The sequence below is a fragment of the Pteropus vampyrus genome, unplaced genomic scaffold, assembly GCF_000151845.1.
Source record: "Pteropus vampyrus isolate Shadow unplaced genomic scaffold, Pvam_2.0 Scaffold285, whole genome shotgun sequence".
Taxonomy (NCBI): Eukaryota; Metazoa; Chordata; class Mammalia; order Chiroptera; family Pteropodidae; genus Pteropus; species Pteropus vampyrus.
Window position 1 is genome coordinate 815,211 of NW_011889066.1, and position 14,214 is coordinate 829,424.

Here is a 14,214-nt window from a genome sequence, read left to right on the forward strand (position 1 = left end):
CTGGTCCGTTGACGGCTACTGACCGCTGGCAGGCGCGGGGGCCAAGAGGTGGCAGTGTCCACGATCCAGGCTGCCTTCTGGGTGAGAAATGCCACCGCTTGAGTTCCCCGCAGCGTCTTTCTTTCCTCTCGGTGGCTGTGTGCTGTCACTTTAAGAAGCCAGCGGGCCGCTCCGCCTTCTGGACATGTGATTGGCTTCTTCTGCCGTCCGCACCCTCTTTTCACTGTAGCTCCATTCCTATAGGTTACTGGGGGCTGGGGCGGGCCTGAGTGCCCCTAGTAGGGATTGTAGGTGTTTTTTGCTGTTTTGGCTAAACGAAAAGAACGCGTCCGCTTACCTGGTCTTCGCTACCGGGAAGCGCCGCACAGTGTCCTGGGGTCCGGTGGGCCTAGCTAGCTGACGGCACCTCGCCTAGCCTCCCCACCTACACCCATTTCCGCTGAGCCCGCGGCCCGCGGCTGTTGCGCAATGCTCCCTGGCCGCCTGCTCTAGGCGCTGAAGGCCGGAGTTCCGTGGCCTATGCCGGGTCCGCGCACCAGCGGCGGCAGATGGGCGGCTAGGGCAGTGGGACCTGAGCGCAGCCTGGGACTCTCAGGTAAGAGGGGACCCTCTGCCCGCTCCTGCCACAGCGTGAAGCCCTACGGCGGGCCCGGCATCTCTAGTCCAGAGAGGCCCCGGCCTCCGCTGCATCTACAGCCCTTCCCTGACTCCTGCCCGGCGGGGAGCTCCCCCACCCCCACCCCGCCGAGCCCGGGTGCATCTATGGTCTCCCCGCAGCAGCCGTGAGGGATCTTGGGGCTGATCGGGACCCCAATCCCCCAATCCTCACATCTGGACTGGGGCCCACCTGTCCCCTCTCCTTCCTCTAGGGAGTGATCCCTTCCCGCTCAGGGCACAGCCTCAGAGGACACCCTCGGGGAAGTTTCAGAGGGCGAAGAGGGACCCTAGTGTGAGGACTCATTAGAATAGGGGAAGAGGTAACTGAAAGTCTCATGGGAGATGTGGGCAGGGGAAGTCTTTGGGAGCGGGCAGTGAACACAGACACAGATAGATACACAGGCCTTCCGGGGCTGTGGAGAATGATCAGGGCTTGCTGACCCTGTGGCTTGGAGTCCTCCCAACCTTCTCCACTCTCCAGAAGGGCTTGGCTGCACTGTGCTGGAGATTCATTTGTCCACATCACATCATAACATTTTGTTGAGAACTTATTTTGTGCCAGGCACTGTTCTAGGGGATGGGGTCATGAGCACCAAGGCGGACAGCTACTAAAAACATTAACACACAGCTAGGGCCACTTCAGACAGAGGCTAAGTGCTGTCAATAAAACACAGGGTGGGCTAGTTGTGAGAGATGGTTAAGGAGGGCTGCTCTGAGGATGTGGCCAGAATGGTGAGACAATGCTGAAAGAAGAGCAAGCACAAAGGCCCTGAGATATGCATAAGCTTAGCAGCTAGGAGGATAAAATGAAAGCCAGGGGCTGGGCTGTGGAAGGCAATGAGGTAGACTAGTAGGCAGGGGTCAGATCAGGTTGGGCCTTGAAGGAGAGTTAAGGGGCCCAGGGCTCCTCTTCCTCTAGGTCTCCTGCCGGGGCTGCTGGCAGTTTACTAGGAGTGGCCTCTCTAAGACAGTGTCCACCAAGGCTAAAGGATAGGGGGATTTAAAAGCTCAACAACATGCTAGGTGTTGGAAGCACTGAGGGAAGTTACAGCAGCTGTGAAGAACTATAGCCTCTTTCCTCAGGGCTTTCTGTTTTCCCTAGATTTCCCACCCACTAGGAAGTTTTGGTCAATTCTATTGCACAGATGAGAGATAGGAAAGCTGAGGCCCAGAGAGGGGAAGGCTCTTTCCAGGGGCTTCTGACAGGTCTAGCACTGTGTGACCTGAGCTTAGCTGGTATCTGGCCCCACAGTCTGGCCACAGACAAAGGGAGGGAGGTAGAGGCCCTAGCAGTGAGTAGGAAGATGGCCTCTGGACTGTCAATGAGGTCAGGAGAGTCCTTCCCAAGTGGAGGAAACTGTGACAATTTCCCTGGCCCTGAAAGGCCTAAAAATCCCCTTCTCCATTCCCCTTATCTGGGTTCCACTCCTTCCTCTTGTCTGGGCTCAAGCCCTTCCTCTCTTGCCTTCAGCAAGCCTTCCCACCATCTCTGTTTTCTGAGCCTGGAGACCCCTTCTCTGTCTGGGGGCTTTTGCCCCAAGGCCAGGAGCTTACTCATGGTTGGAGGGAAGAGAATGTGGGACAGTGACTTAACCCCTTTGTGCCTTTCCTTTCTTCCTCTCTACAGTGGGGACAATAGTAGTTCCCTTTTTCTTAGAGGCTGGTGTGATGTTTAAGTACTCTGCCCTATGTCTGCTTACAGTGTTCATAGTTGCTTTATCTTATTTTTATCATTGTTTCAGTTATTTTATAAGCTTTGACACAGAGTGGTAGTTCTGGTGTAGCTGAAGGCCACTTAACTCAGAGCAGCAGTAGTACAACCTGGGAGTATGTTAGAAATGTGGACTATCAGCCCCAGCCTAGGCCTGCTGGATCCAGACAGCACTCAAATCTGAGAAGCAAAGCTTTTCAATCTGCAGGTGGAGAAACTGAGGTCTGGAGAGGGGCACCTGGAAAATTGCTGATTGGGGGCCTGGACTCTGGAGACAAACAGCCTGTGTTGCCGACCTCTCAGGTAGCTGCCCGTCTCTGAGCTCTGGTAAATCAGAGAAATCAGATTCAAACTAGCCTAAACAGAAAAGGAAATTTGGGGATTTTATAACTGAAAAGTCCAGGGGGGCAACTAGGTGTGGCTGGATCCAGGGGCTCACATGAGGATCTATCTCCAGGATCTATTTCCAACTGTCTCTCAGCTCTCCGCTCTGGCTTCCTGCTCTCAGCAGATACTGTATCTCTTTCCTAATAATTATAGCAAAAGTCTCAGGGCTGATTCTCACTGGCTAGGACAATGGTACATCCTTGTTGGCCAGGCTTAGATTGCATGCACATTCCCTGGAGTTGTGGAGGGGTAGAGTCAGCTGTACTTAAACCTCTTGGATGGAGACTAGGAGACCTGAGGTTTCCCCTCAGGAAAATGGGGGTGCTGGACAGGCAAAGCCAAGAGAAACCCTTCCAGACACCCCACACTCTGGACTGTATCCAGCTCTTCCCACTCCTGGCCCCTATTCATCCCCACTGGCTTCTCTTTGCCACAGGGGCCTCTTAGCTACCTTGTGGCTGCTGGGTACTTGTACTATATACCCCAGCCCTGCCCCAACTGGGGCTGTTTGACACTCTGTCCTAGGCCAGAGCTGGTGTGGGGCTGCCAAGTCCAGAAGTTTGCCCCACAGGAAGTGGGGAGTGAGGCAGAGGGGACTGGTATCTTTCTCCTTGAACTCACAGTCACTTCCAAGTTATCTCAGGTCACCAGAAATTTTGAGGGAGGTGGTACAGCCCATGCCAGCTGTAAGCTCCCTGTGCTCAGTGTGGTGGCCTGTTCCTCACATGGTCCTCACATGGATACAGCGTGGCCACAGTTCAGACATCATACCTCAATCTGAGAGCTACATACAGGCGCATAGAAGGGGGCCTTTGTCCTTGGGGGTATTTGCCAGTCAAGGAAGAACACTTTTCTCAGGAGACTCCCTATGTGGCATCACATGTCCTTGCCTAACCAGCCGCTGATAAAGAGGAGAGAGGGCTCACCCTTCTTGACAGACCAGAGCTCTACAGGGCACTGTCGGCAAAGGGGAGGATGATCATTTGGTGGACTGTCTCCTGCATTGCAGGACATTTGGCAGTCTTGGGCCCTGTCCACAAAAAATCCATAGCACCTTGCCCTGTGTCAAACTAGAGCACCGTGTGCCCTGCTGAGGTGTCTGGTACTGTTCCACACAACCACCGCTTACACTCATTAAGGTTCAGCTTCTGGCGCTGGGGAGGACCCTGTCTTGAATGCAGGGCACCATGGAGGGGGTCCCTGAAACAAAATAGCATCTCGTTAGCAAGGAAGAAGAGGGCCGTGTCTGCTGGAGACACCACTGACAGTGTTGGCCTCACTGCTGCTAAACAGGGCTCAGGCCAGACACCACGATATCGGCTTTCTTTGCTTTCTTCCCTCCCTCTGTGTGTCTGCCAGCAGGTCTTGTGGCCTGACCTCCCTAAGGTATCCCACTGCTGCCACTAGTTAAGCCACTGTCCTCTTGTGCCTGGACTGGTGTGCAGTAGCTCCTGGGTCTCTCTGCTTCAGTTCATTGTCCTTGGCAGCTAAGCGAGCCTCTCCACAGGGAAATGGCACCGCATCACCTGCCTTTGGAAAATCCTTCTCAGTACACTTAGAATGAAATCACATTGCATGTGGTCACAAGGCCCCATCTGACCTGGCTCTGCCAACCTTTCTGATTTCACGTGTAGTCACACTGGCCTTTTAGCCCTTTGAACAGGTCAAGCCCGTTTGTCTCAGGGTCTTTGCATCGCTGTCCTGTCTCTGGTATGCTTTTTGTCTAGATTGTTCCAAGGCTGGCTTTTTCTCAGTTATTTGGATCTCAGCTCAAATGTTACCTTGTCTGACAGCCCAATCTGAGGCAGCACCACTTTGCATTTCCTGGGACTCAGCCTTAGCCTGTAAAACAAAGGCTGAGATAACAAGATAGAAGATTATTCCCGTCTGTTGCATGACAGTCTCCATGCAAGCTGTCCAGGACGTGAATGGAGCCCCACTGTGTCTGAGATCCAGACACCTTTCTAATTGCTCTGTTATCCTCAATACATGGCTTCTGTCTCGTGGTCTAAGATGGCTGCTCCTGTTTCTACCACCACATTTGCATTCCAGCCAGTTGGAAAGGAGAAAGGTACAACCTGAAATTGGCAAACCTCACTGCTTATGCCTAGCTGGATAAAACTTATTCATATGGCCATAACTAGGGGAGGCTGGGAGAATAGCCATTGCTCTGGGAAGCCACGTGCGAACTAGAATCCACGGGCTCTAGTACTCCAGGAAAGGGTATATGTTGTGGGGCACAGCAGTTTCTATTGTGTTTCCTGTCCTGTGCTCTTTTCATCTCAGCACTTATCTCTACGAAGTTTGCTTTTTAAATATGAGGTCTATGCTGGCTGTTGACCTCTCCTCTAGAAGGAAGGTCCCATGGGAGCAGGTATATTCCAGCACCTGTACTCCTGGCTCAAAGTAGGTGCTCAGCACTGCCTGCTGCTGGTGGAAGATTGCACGAATGAAGCAAGGGTAGATTTCTTTGGCTGCCTTTCCCATTAGTAGAGAACAAGGAAGGAACCAGCTTCTTTCTTTGGACCTACTATGTGTCAGGCATGTGTTCTCTTTAATACTCCTTGCTATTGGTATGTTCTCAAGTTGCAGCCGTGGGCACGTGACCCCGGCGCCAGTCAGTGGCCTATTGGAGAGAGGGATGGAGGGACCTGAGCCCCAGGTCTTGGCTTACCCCCTCCTCCTATGGAGTCTTTTTTTCCCTTTCAGCCAGAGGCAGCACTCAAGTTTCCTGGTTGTGAGGATGTCCCTGGTTCCCTCTACCTCTGCCTTGGGCCTGCTGTTTTTCAGGAATAGTGTTAGTTGACAGACAAGCAGGGATTCCCATTGCATTGCTGCAAGTCTTTCTTGCCAATCTGGGCTATTCCTTGCTGAGTAGGAGACCTGTGCTCTCGGCGTATAAAAGAACATCTCGATTTTAAAACTTTACTGAAGTGTAACCCAAACAGATGACAAGTATAGGAACCATAGGTCTGTGGCTCAATGAATTGCTCACAGTGAGCACACTGGTGCACCCATCACCCAGATTAAGTATCCAGAAGCTGACATGCCTCCCACTATCCCTCTACCCTCCATCCTCTGAAAAGATAACCCTCACCTGGCTCTCTGCGTAAGGTCAGACCACATGTTCACTTGGTGCTTGGCACTCGCGAGGCCCTTTAATGTTGCTGTAGCAGTAATCCATTTTTAAAAAATGATGTCCACAATGTTCCACTGTTGTTCATGTGAGCACCGCCATTCATGTGTATGTTCTGCTGACAGGCATTTGGGCTGCCCCCAGCCTGGGGCTATTATGAACATACCCTGAAGTGGAGATGTGGGTCATAGGACCCTGTTGGTTCAGTCATTTTAAATATTGGTGTCTGTTATGTTCTGGTACCCAGGCCGTGCCTGGCTCACCTTCCCTGGGCTCCCCAAACTCTCTATGGAAGCCTCTGCCCCTGTCAATGTGGGCCCAGCTCTACTGCTGCATGCCTTTAGTCCTGTGGCCGGCCCATGAGCCTGCCTTGGTTGTCCAGAGTGGCTCCAGGACCCCAGACAACCAATTCTCGTCTTCCAGGCTGGACTCTGACCTCTCATTCTCAGATCATTACATGGGTGCTTGGCTGTGCCCTTCCCCCTTGACTCCTGCTGCCCCCAGCAGCTCCCTGTCATTGCAGGCACAGCTCCCTCCACAGCACCTCCTCTTTCCTCATCCTTTCCACTTGGAGACCTCCGTGTATCTTCTAGGCATAGTGCAAAATCCCCTCCATCTGCATCTGCCTTTCCAGGGTGGCAGCAGAGGGAGACAAAGGCTTGAGGGCCATCTGAGGTATGCACGATGCCCTGCTCTGACACTTGGTGCCTGTGACCCCACATGTCACTCGGCCTCCAAATAGGTTCTACATGGGTGTGGAGGGTTGGAGCCAAAGCTCAGCCACTGAGGACTTCATGTGTGTTGGGCTGTTGGAGGTGCTTCATGTCATTTATCTAGTGCTCATAGAGTGCATACTATTGTTACCCTCATTACAGGGGTTGTGAGAAACTGAGGCACAAAGAAGAAAAGGAAGTAAGGGCAGGCTGGGACATGAACCTTGTTTCTCTCCTATTTCCCCGGGATTGGAGGGACTAACAGGTGATGCTAAGTAGCTTGCATTGCTGTGCCTGGCACGGAGGCAGGCTCAATCACTGAAGGGAGTACTTTTGTTATTTGAGGGTCACGAGACAGCCTGAGACGAGGGACTGGGCTCCTGTGTAGGGATTGGGTTGTGACATGTGTGGGAGTGCCACACCTTCCCTCCTGCCTGGTGTGTGTGTGGGCAGTGGGCAGCATGCCCACTGTAGGTGGCCCCTCTTGTGTTCCACTGGGAACCTGAGACCTAGAGGCCCAAGGCCACACAGCCCCTGTGCTGCTAACATGGTGGCTCACTCCCCCAGGGCTGCTGCTGCTGGGATGGACAACCTGCAGGAGGTGAGTAGGGCCAATGGGAACCCGGCGCTGCCCCTACCCCCGATGCCCAATATCAGTGTGCCGCATCGCTGTCTGCTGCTGCTCTATGAGGACATCGGCACCTCTAGGTGAGGCATTCACGGCCTTGCTGGGCTGGCTGGCTATGTGTGAGCAGGTTTTCCTGGTGTGTGTGTGTGTGTGTGTGTGTGTGTGTGTGTGTGAGAGAGAGAGAGAGAGAGAGAGAGAGAGAGAGAAGGAGAGAGGGAGAGAGAGAGAAAGTAATGAGAATGGAGGTGGGGTGCAATCTCACCAGTCAGCTGACTTCTATACCCATCTGCTAGGGTCCGGTACTGGGACCTCTTGCTGCTCATCCCCAATGTGCTCTTCTTCATCTTCCTGCTCTGGAAGCTTCCATTTGCTCGGGCCAAGATCTGCATCACCTCCAGCCCCATTTTTATCACCTTCTACATCCTGGTGAGTTCACTCCAACTGGTGACAGAAAACCCAACTCCAACTGGCTTAAGCAAAAAAGAGAATTATTAATTGCCTCTGTAATAAAAAATAATAATAATAATAATAAAGCAGCTCTTTAGGTATTGCTGAATCCAGGGGATTAACCAGTGTCATCAGGATTCTGTCTTTCTGCATCTCTGTTCTCCTCTGGCCTTACCTCAGATGAGTTCTTACCATATGGTGTCAAAGGTAGCCAAGAGCAGCTTTGAGCTAACATACTGTCTCCATACCTCTTTCCTGATGGTGCCAGTGTAGACCTGATCTGCCTTCTGATTGGCCCACCTTAGATTCTCGGGTCAGCCCTGAGCCAATTACTGTGTCTAGTAGGGAAAGGAGTACTTTGGAGCTGGGAGGGTGGGGTCAGTTCAATCAGACCATAGAAGGATGGTGGGCCCTGGAAGGAAACTGAGGAACCACTACTGGAGGGAAGAGGAATGGATGCTAGGTGGGGAAAAAATACCAATGAGCCTCCACCTGTCCATTTGTCCATCCATGCACACATTCTATGAGACCTCTTTGGAGCATACTTCCTACCCGTTGGGAGAGCCTACATTCTCCTTACTTAGTGGTCCTGGTGGATGTACCTGTGGAGAGATAGCAGGGCTGTGGTTGAGAAGGCAGCCCAGGATTAGACCCCAGATATTGACTGTCCAACTCCCTTCAGGTCTCAGGCCTGAGTGATTGGAGTCCTCCTCTCTCTATGCCTCTCAGCTAATACTGTTGGAGAGCTGAGTGGCTCCCTGGTCTCTCTTTTGTGGCCTGGGTCAGAACTCCCCAGTCAGAGGAGTGAGCAGTGACCAGACAGAGAGGCAGATCGGAGGAGGTTGTGGGGAACCATGGAGGCCATTTCTCCCCAACCCCCGGCATAAGGTAGTGGTGGGAAGGGGTGGAAACCAAGGTCTGCTTTCTTCTCTGCTCTTTCCTACTGCCTCTCTGACCATTTACTTGTTTGTGTATTTATTCAACAGATATTAAGCACCCGTTGTATATCAAGCAGATGCCTTTTCTGAAGGAGTTGGCAGGGGAAAGGGACCCAGGGCCAATGCCCGGGAACATGAGGCAGGGCCAAGGGAGTCAGCACTGGCCTTGCTCTCTTCTTGGGGATTTCATCCTTGAGAGGAGGCAGTGATAAGAATGCACTTGGGCAGACCACCTCTGAACCCCAGCTGTGCTGAATGACCTTGGGCCAGTGGCTTGACTTCTCTGTGCCTCAGTTCCCTCCTACATGATGTGTGTTAGATTTGCTTTAGCTCGAGGTGCTCCTATGAGCACCAAATGACTGTGCATAGCTCCTGCCTAGCAAGGGTTTGGCATACAGTAGGGACAGAGCAGTTTGTTGCTTCTGCAGCTTGCCCTGCTGAGTGATGTTGGCCTCCCCAAGGCTCAGACATGGCTTTCATGGCACAAAGGATGGAGTGTGTATGAATCTGGGCTCTTTTGTTTGTATGTGTCAGAAGACCAAACTTAAACCCACAGAAGCTGGAAAGAATATATTGATTGAGAAAGTGACAAGTCCCAGAGCTTTGGGCACGGCTGGATTCAGGGGTTCAGTGATGCTGTCTGGCTCTGTCTCTGTCTTTCTCTCAGCTTGGCGTCTGATGACCCTGTCTCTAGCAGTCTCCGCACTCATGGCACTCAGGCAGCCCCAGCAGCTCCGAGTTTGCATCCCCTCAACTTCCTTTCCCAGTAACTGCACCGGATGTCCTGGCTTGCCTTTCACTCAACTTCCTTGGGTCTCGCACCCCATTCCCAAACCAGGAGAATGGCATATGTGAATGGCCAGCACTAGGTCACAGGCTAGTCCCTGAAGCCAGGAGTGGGGAGGCCAGCCCTTTCCAACCATGTGAAGGAGGAGGTGGGGAGAGGACTGAGGATATTTCCAGAGGAAAGGATGGATAGTGGGCCAACAAAAGCCACAGGTGCCAAGCACAGGGACTTCTTCAATATCCGCTGGTGCGTGCGGCACCTTTCCCGGGATCTGTGATGCCTCTTCCTTGTGGCCTCCTTTCCCCCAGCCCCCATGTCTCAGAATTAAAATCCTTAATATGACCAGATTAATGCAGATGTGAACCTAGCCCTTACTGAGTGTCAGGCATTCTTCTGCTACATTTATTTATCCATTTGACCCCACCTGCTGGATGCAGTAGGTGTTGCTGTTACCTTAATTTCTTAGATGAGGAAACAGGCATAGAGGTGCAGTTACTTGCCTGAGGTCACAGAGGCAGGAAGCAGTAGAGCTGGGATGTGAACCCAGGCAGTCTGGCTCTACCATGTCACCCTGCTAACTATTCTGAGACTGTCAGTGTAGCTCGGATGTTGAGGCCCAGGAGAAGAGGACCAGGGCAGTGGAGGGTCTCCCTGCCTCTGGACTTGTTTCGCTTGGGATCTCTTTTGTTCTAGAGGAATCAGCACCTGCAGATATGGTATGTGGGTTTGCTGCTCCTACAGCTCCCAGAGGCCTCATTCTCCGACTCCACCACACCCCCTCTCACCCATCAGGTGTTCGTGGTGGCGCTGGTGGGCATCGCCCGGGCTGTGGTGTCCATGACAGTCAGCGCCTCAGATGCTGCAACTGTGGCTGATAAGGTGTGGCTGGGCCTGCCAACAAGGGGGGTGCTGGGTGCTGGGGAGAGGGGTGACTGGGGCCCCAGGCTGACACTCTGCCCACTCTGTGTCCAGATCCTGTGGGAGATTACCCGCTTCTTCCTGTTGGCCATCGAGCTGAGTGTGGTTATCCTGGGCCTTGCCTTTGGTGCGTCTGCTGCTGGGGCCAGTGCTCTCCCCGCCCCTCCCTGGCTAGGGCCTGCCCTCACCATGGTCACCTGGGCTGGCTCCTGCTGACTGAACAGCACATTTCTTCCAGGTCACCTGGAGAGCAAGTCGAGCATCAAGCGGGTGCTGGCCATCACTACGGTGCTGTCCCTGGCCTACTCTGTAACCCAGGTAAGGTTGGTGAGGTGGGACAGGATGGCCTCAGGGACTTCCTGGAGGAGGCCTATAGTCAGTGAGGGCCAGGTACCCACCAACTTCTGGTCCTGGATCAGGGTTTGAATGTTAATCATGTATAGTGTTCTCAAACTTTAAATGCATCTAAAGAATTACCTGGGATGTTTGTTGTTAGCAAAGTAGGTTCTGGGGCCCCCTCAGAGTCTCATTCAGTAGGTCAGGGTTGGGGAGGGGAGGATGCCCAGAACCTACTATTTTAACAGGCAGCCCAGGTAGGAGGATGCAGGTCTGCAGACCACACTGAGAGCCTTGCTTCCAGAGATCTTTCTTAGATTGGGGCAAGAGCTGCCCCTTGCCTCAGTCTTGGCCTGTTCTGGGTGCTGGGGCTAGATGGGCAGGGTATGACTGGAAAGCAGGTAAGGCAGGAACTTCTGAGGGCCAGGCCTGGGCTGGGTCCCGTGGGGTGGAGAGCTTCAGGGCTCTGTATCACGGAAAGCCCCAGGAAGGGGGCTTTCCAGGTGGCAAGAGCCTGTGAGATCCTCCCCTGCCTGCCCCTGCAGGGGACGCTGGAGATCCTCTACCCTGATTCCCACCTCTCAGCTGAGGACTTCAACATCTATGGGCATGGAGGCCGCCAGTTCTGGCTGGTCAGCTCCTGCTTCTTCTTCCTGGTGAGGCAGAGGGTGGGCCCCAAGCCTGAGTACCTAGGGGTGGCAGGGTGAGCCGGAGCCTGGATGCCTTGGTACGTCTAGCTCTGGGCCTCGTACTCCCCAGCATCCTTCTCATTCCCACTCTGTATCTGCAGGTGTACTCTCTGGTGGTCATACTTCCCAAGACTCCGCTAAAGGAGCGCATCTCCCTGCCTTGTGAGCAGCTCTGGGACACAGCTGGGCACGGGGGTAGTGGTGGGTCTGTTTGGGCCACTGTGGCCTGGAGATGGAGAGGCGTGGGTGGGAGGCGAGAGGGAGGCCTCCCAGGGGCTCAAGGGGTGGAGGAGAGGGCAGGACCTCATTTCCCTCACCCTCCAGCGCGGAGGAGCTTCTACGTGTACACAGGCATCCTGGCGCTGCTCAACCTGCTGCAGGGGCTAGGGAGTGCGTTGCTCTGCGCTGACATCATCGAGGGGCTCTGGTAGGTGAAGCAGAGGGCGCCGAGAGGGGGAGGACCTGCCAATGAGGCTCACTCTGACCCGCTTCCCTTCTTCCAGCTGTGTGGATGCCACCACGTTCCTCTACTTCAGCTTCTTTGCACCCCTCATATACGTGGCCTTCCTCCGGGGCTTCTTCGGGTGAGTTCTTCCACAGGGGCTCACTGGGCTGGTGGACTGGGGCTCCTAGTGGAGCTCCGCCCACAGCCCTGGGTTGGAGGGCTGTGGGCGCCCCCGTGTGGCTTCCAGAAGAACCGCGCCGTCTGCATTCTGTGGCATAGAACAGTGTCTTGAGCCTCCCTGTTCCCTGTGGAGGTGCAGGTTTCATCAGGACAGAGGAGGCAGATGGAGTTTGTATATTTACATACACATGTATACATATACACACATGCACATATGCACACTCGTCCTCACATACACATGCATTATGTACACATATACGTGCATATATGTATATAACATGTATTTACATATATACACGTATAAACAGACACACACGTACATATAATATATGCAACACCCACAGACATATACATTTTCCCCACAGGAGAGAAAGTGGCTATGCACATCGTTCTACAGTTGCTATATTTCATTTAAGAATAGATTAGCCCATTCCTTCAGCATACTTTCACACTGCTGTAGCTCCATACACAATCAGGAAGAAAGTAGACACAAATGTACATGCAGCTTGTATTCTAGCTGGGGGCAGTTGGGGAGCGCGGATCAGGATTGGAGGGAGTCTGGTGTACATTCGAGCATGAGGTGGAGTGTACTTTTGTACACATGTGTGTTCGGAGGTGTGTCAAGGAGACAGGTGAGACATATGAGATTGAGGGATAGACCCTAGGCCTCTAAGGTGATGGATACAAGGGCATTTTTCCCCAGCATCCTTCTCCACCTTCCAGGTGTGAGGGTAGGTTGAGGCATCTTCTTCTCACATGGAAATGCTGAGTGAGGGCTTTAGAGATGGAGTAAGAAGGACTAGCTTTCTCCCAGCCCAATCCCAGTTTGTTCTCAGGCTCCTGTTTGTAAATTGAGTACAGTGCTTTCTCTCTCAGAAATGATCCTAAGGATTGAAGGATCAGGTGAGTAAAGAGTGGATAGTATAAGAGCTGCAGGGGTGGAGGTTATGGCCAATGCTTGCTGAGCATGTTTGGCCAGGTATTGTTTCAGGCTGTTTACCCCCCACAAAGAGCCTTTGAGGTCGGGGTTGTTGCATGCATTTTGGGTGAGAAATGACACAAAAGCTCTACAGCCAAGCTCACACAGCCAGGAGGAGGAGGAGGAGGAGGCTGGGTTTTAGTCCTATTAGACTCTACAGACCGAGTAATAGGGACCTCTGGGCAGGTGTTAGGCAGCCATTAACGTATTTCCTCCTGGTCTTATGGCCTCATTGCCCGGCGAGGGAGGGCCTTTCCAGACTCAAACAGTGGTACTCCCTTGCCCCTCTGTCCTCCCTATCAGCTCGGAGCCCAAGATCCTCTTCTCCTACAAATGCCAAGTGGACGAGACTGAAGAACCAGATATGCACCTTCCCCAGTCCTACGCTGTGGCCCGGCGAGAAGGCCTGGAGGCGGCGGGTGCTGCCAGCACACAGTTCGACTCAGCTGGCGGGGTGGCCTACCTGGATGATATTGCTTCCATGCCCTGCCACACCGGCAGCATCAATAGCACGGACAGTGAGCGCTGGAAGGCTCTCAATGCCTAAATGTGGCTGCCCTGGCTGGAAGGTGTGCTGGGGCCTGTGGAGGGCAGACCAGACAAGAGGCCAGGGAATATAGAGTTCCCAGAGGAGGACAAGGTCACGGGAGTTTGTGTGTATAGCAGACCTATGCAGGCCCTGTCTTGCTCTCTGGGCCCCCAATTGCCCTTGGCCACCTTTGCTCTACCTGGGGGCCACCTCCCCTTCCGCATGTCCTTGCCTTGCTCAGTGACATGGCCCAGACTTTGATCTCCCAGGGCCAGGCCTGGCTAGGCTGGCTGAGGGCACCACCCTTCTCCAAAGGAAAAAGCCTGGGTATCCAAGACTGGTCTGCCCCCCCGCGCCCAAGTGCTTTGGCCTCCTCAAAGCCCACTCTGGCAGGTGGGCTGAAGTGTGTATATTTTCTTGATTTATTTTTTAATAAAAAGGAAAAAGAGCAGAAGGTGTTGCTGTGGAGGTTCTTCAGGAATAGAGGCCTGGTTCCTTTTAGGAGCCCAAGGGCTAGGTTGTTCAAAGGTCCTAGCAAGTCCCTCTAGGGGCTCAACCAAGGAACACTGGCTAGTGCGCAGGCCCTGCTGGCCATTGGGAGGTAGAGAGAAGTTGTGGAGGAGACAGATGTGGAAAAAACTGTGGTTTCTCTGGGCTGTCTCCTCGCCCTGTTGAGGAGTGTGGGATTGGAGTAAGCCTTACGAGTCCTGTCCTTTTTCTGCTCCTACTGCCCT

At 53.3% G+C, this 14,214-nt stretch overlaps 1 protein-coding gene across 9 annotated transcripts; it reads left to right on the forward strand.

Moving 5' to 3' along the window:
• Nucleotides 1–246: 246 nt before the first annotated feature.
• On the forward strand, nt 247–13,931 carry TPRA1 (transmembrane protein adipocyte associated 1). Of its 9 annotated transcripts, none has more exons than XM_023520921.1 (12): nt 248–595; nt 870–6,869; nt 7,172–7,312; nt 7,526–7,658; nt 10,098–10,283; nt 10,377–10,449; nt 10,561–10,640; nt 11,204–11,314; nt 11,449–11,509; nt 11,672–11,774; nt 11,851–11,931; nt 13,255–13,931. In XM_023520921.1, the coding sequence occupies exons 3-12, from the start codon at nt 7,188–7,190 to the stop codon at nt 13,496–13,498; spliced, it is 1,197 nt and encodes a 398-aa protein (XP_023376689.1). In that variant the 5' UTR covers nt 248–595; nt 870–6,869; nt 7,172–7,187; the 3' UTR covers nt 13,499–13,931. The 9 variants fall into 9 exon arrangements, with proteins under 9 accessions (XP_023376694.1, XP_023376689.1, XP_023376691.1 ...); XM_023520923.1 differs by having other exon boundaries at nt 870–2,671; XM_023520922.1 differs by having other exon boundaries at nt 2,577–6,869.
• Nucleotides 13,932–14,214: the final 283 nt, after the last annotated feature.